The sequence below is a fragment of the Melanerpes formicivorus genome, unplaced genomic scaffold, assembly GCF_026170545.1.
Source record: "Melanerpes formicivorus ecotype bairdi unplaced genomic scaffold, bMelFor1.0.p_v2 SCAF_26, whole genome shotgun sequence".
Classification (NCBI taxonomy): Eukaryota; Metazoa; Chordata; class Aves; order Piciformes; family Picidae; genus Melanerpes; species Melanerpes formicivorus.
The window spans coordinates 9,027,944-9,038,347 of record NW_027142378.1 but is presented as its reverse complement, the minus strand read 5'-3'; the positions used below and the strand labels follow the sequence as shown (position 1 = coordinate 9,038,347).

The 10,404-nt window shown below is 42.5% G+C and overlaps 1 protein-coding gene across 1 annotated transcript in view; it reads left to right on the top strand.

Annotated features, from left to right (window-relative positions):
- NVL (nuclear VCP like) overlaps window positions 1-10,404 on the top strand; it is a 36,510-nt gene that overhangs the window by 22,756 nt on the left and 3,350 nt on the right. Inside the window, exons 18-21 of the mRNA XM_068153548.1 lie at window positions 56-155; window positions 4,144-4,250; window positions 7,740-7,816; window positions 9,662-9,750. Coding sequence (XP_068009649.1) covers window positions 56-155; window positions 4,144-4,250; window positions 7,740-7,816; window positions 9,662-9,750 — 373 coding nt within the window. The remainder of the gene's footprint in view (window positions 1-55; window positions 156-4,143; window positions 4,251-7,739; window positions 7,817-9,661; window positions 9,751-10,404) is intronic.

Sequence of the window (10,404 nt, the reverse complement as noted above, 5' to 3'; positions counted from 1 at the left end):
ATGTTCACACGGCCACTGTTTCCTCAATTTTGGTGACAAACTTCTCCTCTTGAAGTCAGGAGCCAGTGTGCGAGTTGTCAACCAGTTGCTCACAGAGATGGATGGTCTGGAGAATCGTCAGCAGGTTTTCATTATGGCTGCCACAAACAGGCCAGGTAAGGAAAAAGAAATCATTAACAAGAGAAATTGAGTGTCCTTGCTTCTCCTACAATAAAATGATCTTTTTCTTTACATATTTGAATGCTATAACTAACTTTTTCTATACTTGTAATTATATCTCCTCAAATCCAGACCTTTTCCTAGCAGTTAATCTGCTCTGCTGTTCTTGTGACAGTGTGAGCTGAAACAACCTCTGTAAAATGTGTCTTAATTAGTACCTGATACCACTGCTGTAAAATGCTTTCCAAGACCTTTGACTTAATTGGATTTTGGATTATCTCCTTTGAACATAAAAGAACAAAAGAGAACTAAAAAATTGGAGGGTTGTTGGGTTTTTATTGCTGCTTGCATTGATTTTTTTTCCCTATCCAAAGCAGCCTCACAATTTTCTGCTATTTAATTCTGTGGTGTTTTTTTTTTCCCTTGAGGCATCTGTCTCATGTTAAATCATTTTTCCATTCACTTATATTTTCCTTCCTGGGCTTCATGTTCTGTCAGTCTTTGATATTATTAGCAGCTGCCTGTGCTTGCTTGCTGGCTCTTCAGTTTTCCATAGCTTTTCCAATTCCTGCAGCATCCTCTTAATTAGTAAGCTAAACATTGACATCTACAAGTGTCGTGGGTTTTACAGCCATCTTTCCTCCCTCCCTCCCTGCTCTTTCTTCAGGTCTGAAATCACCTAAAATAGCAATTAAGAGATGTTCTTGGTTTTTTCCAATGGTCCCAAAAGTCAAAGGTTTTGAGTATTTTCCTGTCTCTTGAATTCTTTTCACTGTAACAGACTATCAAGCCTTCTACATGGTGAAGTATGAGCAGCAGATACTTAAAGCTGTTTCTGTTTGTAGAAAGTCTTTGGTTTTAAGGTGTTCAAGAGGGGATTGGACATGGCACTTGGTGCCACGGTCTAGTAGGCACGTGGTTGTGGGTGACAGGTTGGACTTGATGATCTTTGAGGTCTTTTCCAACCTTGCTGATTCTATGATTCTTTTAGAAACTTTATGGGTCAGAATAATTATATTTTTTCACTCCACTTCCTTACTCAAGTCTCAGGCAAATGTTTATAAATATGCGAAGGTGTCCCTGCCCGTGGCAAGGGGGTTGGAACTAGGTGATCCTTGAGGTCCCTTCCAACCCTGATTCTGTAAAGGATGTTCAATGATAGGACAAGGGGCAGTGGGTGCAAGCTGGAGCATAGGAGGTTCCATGTGAACGTAAGGGAAAAGCTTTTTTACTGTTGAAGGTGCCAGAGCACTGGGGGTTGTGGAGTGTCCTTCTGTGGAGATGTTCAAAACCAACCTGAATGCGTTCCTGTGTGACCTACTCTAGAGGATCCTGCTCTGGCAGGGGGTTTGGACTGGATGATCTTTCAAGGTCCCTTCCAGCCCCTAATGTTTTGTGGTTCTAAATGTTAAAAAACTACCAAGCACTACTGTTAACTAAGGTCTTTCATTTCCCCCAGTTTCCTAGTTATCAGTGTGAATTTCCCTACTGGGTACTGCTGCTTTCTGCTCTTTTCTTACTTCCCCAGGCTTTGAACATTCATAAACACTTTAGAGAAAGGCATCAGCGACATTTGCTGTGGGATCTAAGGAAGTGTGTGTAACCTGAGAAAACAGACAAGGAATCCCTGAAACACTATAAACAGATAGTGACTTAAGCTTGAAGTAAATTGTGGCAGTGTCTGCTTTTATTCATGGTCTTTTTCTCTAGCTTTTTAAAAGCAATTCTTGCAAGAATTCCCCTTCTCCTCTTGCCTCTAGAGCACAGGCCTAGTTCTAGTTTCCCTGAGTTCTATTTTTGTTCAGCAAGTTTATGTTAGTTTCCCAGAGCTGTTCACCTGAACCATGTGTTTTGAAACACTATAAAAAATAACCCCAACAATCTCCAGCCTCTGACAATAGTTGCAGCTTTGGTTTGGGTTTTTTGTTTGTTATGTTGCTACCTGTTTATACATGTTGCTGAATTAAAAGCAAGATAATATCTAAGAAAAACACCTAGTATATGAGGCATGGAATCATTTCTTTCATGATCATCCTAATTCACAGAAATTAGATTTCTGCATAGCATAATGCATATTTCACCTGCTCTTAAATGTTCTATTATCTTTTACAGTCAGTTTAGTGGAGTTCATTTGTTTTGTAGGACCAAAGTTAGAGTAGGGTAGAATAGAATAGGGTAGAATAGAATAGGTTAGAATAGAATGGAATAGACCAGAGCAGACCAGACCAGTTTGGAAGAGACCTTCAAGATCATCACATCCAACCTATCATCCAACACCACCTAATCAACTAAACCATGCAACCAAGCACCCTGTCAAGTTTCAAGTCTCCTCCTGAACACCTCTAATTACCAAAGTTGTAACTGCAGTGTTCATCTAGAGTCTCAGAAAAGCTTCTGGGGCTTCTGGGCTTGCATTCCAGAACATCACAAATGTCAGGACCTAGATCTTGTATACCTCAAATACAATTTAAATAGCTGTAGGTGACTATGGGAAAAGGTTGATGGACTCAGCACAATACCATTGCTTCTGATATGCACCAAACTTGTTTAAACATGGTAGACCCATGTAGAGTTGTGTGCAGATGTGACTAATCAGGTAGACAATAAAATGCCACATTGCAGGGATTCATGCAGAGATACTTCCAATAGAATTTAATGGAGAGGATACAATTTTGCAGTAGTTCAAGGGCAGTGTAGCAAACTGAAATATTTAATGGTCTGGAGGTTGGTGCCTGCTTTTAACCTTTGAAAACAGCAGGGAATGGATGTACTCTGAATTTCACCTTATGTAATTTTGCCAAATTATTTGGAAAGCTGTACTGCCATCTTCTAAGGACATAGTCAACACCATTGACTCCATCAGAAAAACAGGGCAGAAACCTGTTAACTAGGCAATGTATTCTCCCTGGAAATGTAACTAGAAATGTACTCTCCCTGAGACAACTGCTTGGAAGGGAAGTGCTGTGTGCTTCCATGTTTCATTTGAAAACTCAAGAGATAATAATAGGCTTTGAAAGAGGTGACTATAATAACTACCTTAATTTCATTACAATGTGAAATGTATCTAACATTAGTTATCTCTGCTGTTTAGGTTAGTTTGGAGGTAGTAGATATGGAGAGAACATTATGACTTATCAGAATGGAATGCTTTGAGATTACTCACAAGGGATTTTCTTTCAATTCAGAGGTTCATAGAATAGTTTGGGTTGGAAAGGACCTTAAAGATCATCTAGTTCCAACCCCCCGACACAGGCAGGGATACTTTTCAATAGACCAAGTTGCTCAAGGCCCCCTCCAACCTGGACTTTGCCCCTCCCTGGAGGTGTTCACCTGTTCCAGTGTCCCACCACCCTCTTCCTAATGTCCAGTCTAAGTGTCCCCTTGTCCTGTCACTACAAGCCCTTGTAAAAACTTCCTCCCCAGCTTTCTTGTAGGCCCCCCTCGGGTGCTGGAAGGCCACTATAAGGTCTTCTCCAGGCTGAATCTCCAGGCTGAACAGCCCTAACTCCTGCAGTCTGTCCCTATATGGGAGGTGCTTCAGCCCTCTGATCATTATTGTGGCCCTCCTCTGGACCTGCTCAAGCAGTTCAGTGTCATTCTTATGCTGGGAGCCCCAGAACCGGGTGCAGTACTCTAGGTGAGGTCTCATGAGAGCAGCTAGTGGGGTGGAACACTGGAACCAGTTGCCCAGGGAGGTCATGAATGCCCCCTCCCTGGAGATGTTCAAGTCCAGGTCGGACAGGCCTTGAGCAGCCTGGTCTAGTGGAAGGTATCCCTGGCCATTGTATCAGAATTTGAACTAGATGATCTTTAAGGTTCCTTCCAGCGTGAACCATTCTACGATTCTATTTCAGTCCATTGTTTTCATGTTCAGAGATTAATGTCATGCCACAAGTATGCATATATTCCTTCTCATCTCTACACTTTCCTTGTGGGTATATATCATTCCTGGACAATTATTTTTCTTTCCCCCCTCTCTCTAAGATATAATTGACCCAGCTATCCTCCGTCCTGGGAGACTGGATAAAACGCTCTATGTGGGTTTGCCACCACCTGAAGATCGACTTGCTATTTTAAAGACCATCACCAAAGTGAGTATTTGGAAATAAATCTTTAGCCCACAGCTTGGTGGAATGATTTAAGACAAATTTAAATTTTACAGAATGAGTTGCAGGATCCTGGCTTTTGAAACACTTTTGGGTATTACATGTGGTCATAAAAATAAACCATCAGCCACATCTGCTGTTAAATTTGCTCTGAGACTGCAAGGGGTTGATGAAGGTTCAGTAAAGCAAACCTTTTAAGCATAGAAGTTCTGCCTTTATAGTCAAGAGTTTGAACAGATCTAATTAAAAGATTTCTATCTGTATGAGTCATGGGCCTACAACTGTTCTGTAAGCTTTTTTTTTAGGGGGGTTCTACACATTCATTAAAATGATTCATAAGCTCCATCTCTGTTTGCTCAACAGTAATTGTGACACTTAATTGCTTTTAGGATCTCGGGTGGTGAGGTGGATTGTCAGCTGGTTGAAGGAAAGAAATGAGAGTTGTGGTCAGTGGGATAGAGTCTAGTTGGAGGCCTGTATATAGTGGAGTCCCTCAGGGGTCAGTACTGGGACCAGTGTAGTACATTCATCAGCAACTTGCTGATGCACAGAGTGCACTTTCAGGAAGTTTGCTGATGACACAGAACTGGGAGGAGTGGCTGATAGCCCATCAGGCTGTGCTTCCATCCAGCAAGACCTGGACAGGCTGGAGAGTTGGGTGGGGAGATATGTGATGAGCTACAACAAGGGTGGCAAGTGTAGAGTCTTGCATCTGGGAAAGAACTACCCTATGGACCAGTATAGGCTGGGGGCTGACCTGTTGGAGAGGAGCGCAGAGGAGTGGGAATTGGGGGTCCTGGTAGAGAGGATGACCATGAGCTAGCAATGTGCCCCTGTGGTCAAGAAGGCCAGTGGTATTCTGGGGGGCATTAAAGGGGTGTGGCTAGTAGGTCAAGAGAGGTTCTCCTCCCCTTCTACTCTGCCCTGGTGAGGCCACATCTGGAATATTGTGTCCAGTTCTTGTCTTGGCCCAGAGAGGGAAAGAGACTCAGTTCTTTTGAATATTGCCATGTTACGAAATTGGAGGCACAAGGATGTGGTAAAACAGTGCAGCAAAGCTTGGTGTAGGACTCCATGGCAAGGCAAGATGCTATGAAGCAAAACTGATTTCTCTCACTCTCACAGAATTCACTTGCTCACACTCTCACAGCCACATATAGTCACGAAGATGCAAGCATCATAGAGGATCAGGAAGTCTGTGCTGAATCCTTGCTTCATCTTTTGGCTTCCCTTTGACTGGTGGTGACAAACTGATTGTTAGATTGTTTTCTGGATTCCCTGTAAGAATCACAGTTCAGAATTGTGCTTACTTCAGCTGCCAGAAATCTTGGGTGAGGTTTATGAAGAGTCTTTTCCTCCAGCCTTCTGGGAATCCTTGTGGCTACAGTCTGTCTTCCTGATGGGATAACACCAAGGGGAGTGGCTCATGGGATGTGGTAACCTTAGCATTATCCTCTTATCAGAGCGTATTGTCTTCTGCTGACAAACCATCTTGGCTGTGTCCTTATCTGATTCTGGGCTTTGTGATAAAAGCAATGCATTACACAGTGCTCACCAGCTGGTTCTTGTGGATCCTGGCTTTGGTTGTCAGAGCATGTTATTTTTGGAATGCCAGATACTTCCTTGCATATTTAGTTCATATTATTATTTTGGTTCCAAATCTGTGTAGTGAATGACATGTTAAGTCTTTAATGGATTTTTTTCCTCAGCTTTTAATTAACAGGCCAGGCGAAATGGCATACAAACACTCTATGAATGAGTCTCTTCCTTGCCTGTTTCTGTGTTCATTCCATGAGGAGCCTGATGCTGTTCTCACTTTATTATTTCTGCAGTCACCAGTAGAGCTGGTCAAAGATTTCTGTTTCTAGTTTTAAGAACTAGAAAGAAATTGTTATTGTCTTTAAAACTCTCTAGGAATCACATGCAAGAAAAAACATGAGACATGGAGAGAGGAAAATACATTCAGTGAATTAATGTCAAACTTAATCCATGCATCCCAGACTGGGAAATCTGTGTACAGGAACACTTGCCTTGCTATGTGCTCAGGGTTAGACAACACAAAGTGTTTGGTGCAGATGTGAGTGACTTCTGGGTGATGGTATGCATTCCCAGAAATCCCTGAGGAATACATGCACAGGATGTGGAAACTGAGACTTGTTGCTGATGGAAAACATGGATGCTTACAAAGGCAGCATGAGTAGACAAAGGGAGTCAGGGGGAGGAATAGGTTGTAATGAAGACAGCTTCAGCGTAGGTTGAAGCTTATGTTGTGAAAGACTTATTTCAGTTAACTTGTACAAATCAGTCCTTTTCAAATTGGATATTAATTGTGCAAGAGAAGCATGTATTCACATGTTTAAGTTATTAAGTAGTGTACTTACATTCCTGCATGCTGTATCAAGCTTCTCTGCTGCACATACTGCTGAGCTTGTCTCCAGAGCAGGCAGATCATCCCACTCAAAAAATGCCCCAAGTATGTTGCTGCTCAAAGATACAGGTAAAACATGTCCTTATAGCAGAGAAGGTGTCTCCCTGGCTTGCAGTCCTGTACAACAATTACTAGAGTATCCCATATGAAACTGTAACAAGCTTCCTTGTTTCCAGGTGTCTCCTTGCAAGGTGTTTCAAAATCAGGTTATTCCTTTGTCTTCCTTGCTGGTTTGAGTACTGTGCTCCTTCCTAAGTGGTATTTTACCCCAGATTAATTCAACATTCATGAAATGTTTTGAGTTGGAAGGGATCCTAAAGATCATCCAGTTCCAATCTCCCCTGCTATGGGCAGAGACACCTTCCATTAGACCAGGTTGTTCAAGCACTTGTCCAGTCTGGCCTTGAACACCTCCAGGGAGGGAGCATCCATGATTTCTCCGGGCAGTCTGTTCCAGTGTCTCACCACCCTCACTGTAAGGAATTTCTTCCTAATATCCAATCTAAATCTCCCCTCATCCAGCTCAAAGCCATTCCCCTTCATCCTGTTCCTACAAGACCTTGTGAAAATCTCTTCTTGGCTTTCTTGTAGGCCCCCTTCAGGTACTGGAAGGCCACTATAAGGTCTCCCTGGTTGAGCCTTCTCCAGGCTGAACAGCCCAAACTCTCACAGCCTATCCACATAGCAGAGGTGCTCTAGCCCTCTGATCATTTTATATGGCCCTCCTCTGGATGTACTCCAGCAGTTCCATGTCCCACTTATTCTGGGGCACCAGAACTGAACACAGTACTTGAGGTGAGGTCTCATGAGAGCAGTGCAGAGGGGAAGAATCACATCCCTCATCCTGCTGGTCACACTTCTTTTGATGCAGCCCAGGATGCCATTTGCCTTCTGGGCTGCAAGTGCACACTTCTGGCTCATGTCCAGCTTCTACTTCACCAGTACCCCCAAGTCCTTTTCTGCAGAGCTGCTCTCATCTGTTGGTGGGAAGCTACGATTCAGCATTACTTACTATTTCAAATCGATGATTCTCTCATCTCCTTTAGGATGGCACCCGGCCTCCACTGGAAACTGATGTGAGCCTTGAAGAAATTGCTTACAGTCAACACTGTGATTGTTACACGTGAGTAGCTTCTAGTTTTGACTTGAATGTTTAATGTGCAGTGCCCATAGTGTTCTGAAGCCTGGTAATGTGTTGGGTTATTGAGCCTCTCTTAACTCCCAGGGTTTATAAGCCTTTCCTATATGCTCTTTCTCTTGCTTTTACTTACGCTTTTTTTTCCAGAGAGTTGGTAGGAATATATGGGTGCTGAAGTCTTTTTTCATCTGGAGTAAGCCTTTCCGTGTTGTAAATACAGAGCAGTAGAGGCCTGCTGGTTTTGCTTGGGTTTGTTTTATAAAGCTTTCATGATCTGAGGATAAGAGAGTCCTCTTCAAGTTGTAGACTCATACATGATGATGAAAGCAAATTGGTTAAATAACCATAACCAGCTTAGTCTATCACACAGTTCAAAGCAATGTGTTTGGCAAAGTAATGAGGGCCTATTCCAGCTTGTGCTTTGGGAATACCAAAGGTGCCTTTTATAGGAGAGCTTGAGAATCATAGCTGTCAGGAATGATACTGCAATTGTAGCCTAAGCTTTACTCTGTTATATTATTTATCAATAGTTAATGATTTTCTGGAATCCATGAAAGATGGGCACTGGGAAGACCTTAAGGTGGCCTTCCAGTAACATGAATGAGGCCTACAAGAAAGCTGGGAAGGGATTTTTTTCACAAGGGCTTGGTGTGATAGGATGTGGGGGGATGGCTTTGAGCTGGAAGAGGGGAGATTTAGACTGGAGATCAGGAAGAAATTCTTCACAGTCAGGGTAGTGAGGCACTGCCCAAGGGGATCATAGATGTCCCCTCCCTGAAGGTGTTCGAGGCCAGGTTGGATGAAGCCTTGAGCAATCTGGTCTAGTGGAAGGTGTCCCTGCCCATGAATCTAGATGGTCTGCAAGGTCCCTTCCACCCCAAACCATTCTGTGAATCTATACATTTGTGACACACTGCTTGTCACAGTGTTGCTTTTGAATCTTACAAATGGAAGCTATCACCAGTAATGATTTTTTTAGCTTGCTCGTTTCATATTTAGGAAAGATGAGCATTTTTCTTTCTCAGCCCCTTGTACTTGCTGTTGGGGCTTGGGTTTGGGGTTTTTTTGCATGCCTGTGTGGCTTTGTGGGGTTTTTTCTGTTGTGGTTGGTTGGTTGTTTTTGTTAGGTTGGTTTTGTTGATGATGTTCTTTGGATGATGATGTTTCATGTACTGGAAGGCCATTATAAGGTCTCCCCTGTGCCCATCTTCTGTGAATTCCAGAAAATCATTAACTATGAATAAATAATACAATAGAGCAAAGCTTTTTGAAGCTTTGTTATGTTTGGGTTGGTTTGCATTTTGAGGGTTGCTGTGGTCTTTGGTTCAGCGACTTGTAGTAGAGTTTGAAGGTTTGTGGGAAGTTTGACAGCTGTGAAGCCTGCTCTGACCATGGTTTGTGGGTGCTGTTGTTTTAAGAGCACGTTACCTGTCACTGCAGCTTCTGAGCAGGGCAACTCCCTTTTGTAATGACGTGTGTTTCCATTTGAATCTTTCAGAAGACTGACCAAACAAAACAGAAGTATTAAGTTTTCATAAGGTAGCACATTATTCAGTCCTGTGGTGGTTTTTAAGGGTGCTAGGTGTGGGGTTTGCCTTTTTCCTTGCCTCTCATTTATTTTATCTTCATCTGTGTCTAAAATCTGGAGGCTGTCATGACAATGAAAGTTGCAGATCTGAGTAGTCCTCAGATCCCTTTCCAGTGTTCTTAAGATAAACCTTTATGACAGTACAGGTTTCTTGCCATCATTTGTAGTATCTTGCCCTGCTGTATTGCCATCAGCAAAAGAGAAGAGAAATTTAGCCTGATGTATTTTGTTGGTATCTGCAGAGGGGCAGACCTCTCCGCTCTAGTGCGTGAGGCTTCGATTTGTGCCTTGAGACAAGAAATGGCCCTGCACGATGCTCAAAGCAAGAAAGGTAAGAAAGCTTTACAAAAATCTTAACAGTGAGAGGATAAATGGAATATAAAGTATTTAAGGTAGTTCAAAGCAAGTATTAAGGTGTGCATGCTCTATATAAATGACGACTCCTGAGCCAAACAAGAATTGTCAGATTTGTAGTAGTGATGGCACTAGGAAAATCTGAGCACCATTTATCATCTCTGGTGTTGAGCTCGCCAGTAGCTCTTGCCAGGACTTCATCTGGGAGTTACAAATCATAGAATCATTAAGATTGGAAAAGACCTTTAAGATCATCAAGTCCAACCATAACCCAACTACCATGACCACTAAAATCTATCCTGAAGCACCACATCTACGTGTTTCTTGACCCCCTCCAGGGATGGTGACTCCACCACCTTCCTGGGCAGAAGTTGAACTTTTTTTTCCTTACTGCAAGTAGTGTTTCCTTAGGGAACTAAGTTAAATTGATGATATTTTAAGTTTACATTTTCATTTATACTGGTATAACTTTTTATGGTAATGGGAACCCTGAATAAGAGCTTCAGAGGACTGAGATGAGAAAGAGCAGCAAGGTTGTGTGTTTAGTTTAGTGACCTTTAACTTTCATCTTTACTCTTCAAGTAACAATTTCTAGACTACTTGGTCTTCTGTTTTATACCAAACTGACTCT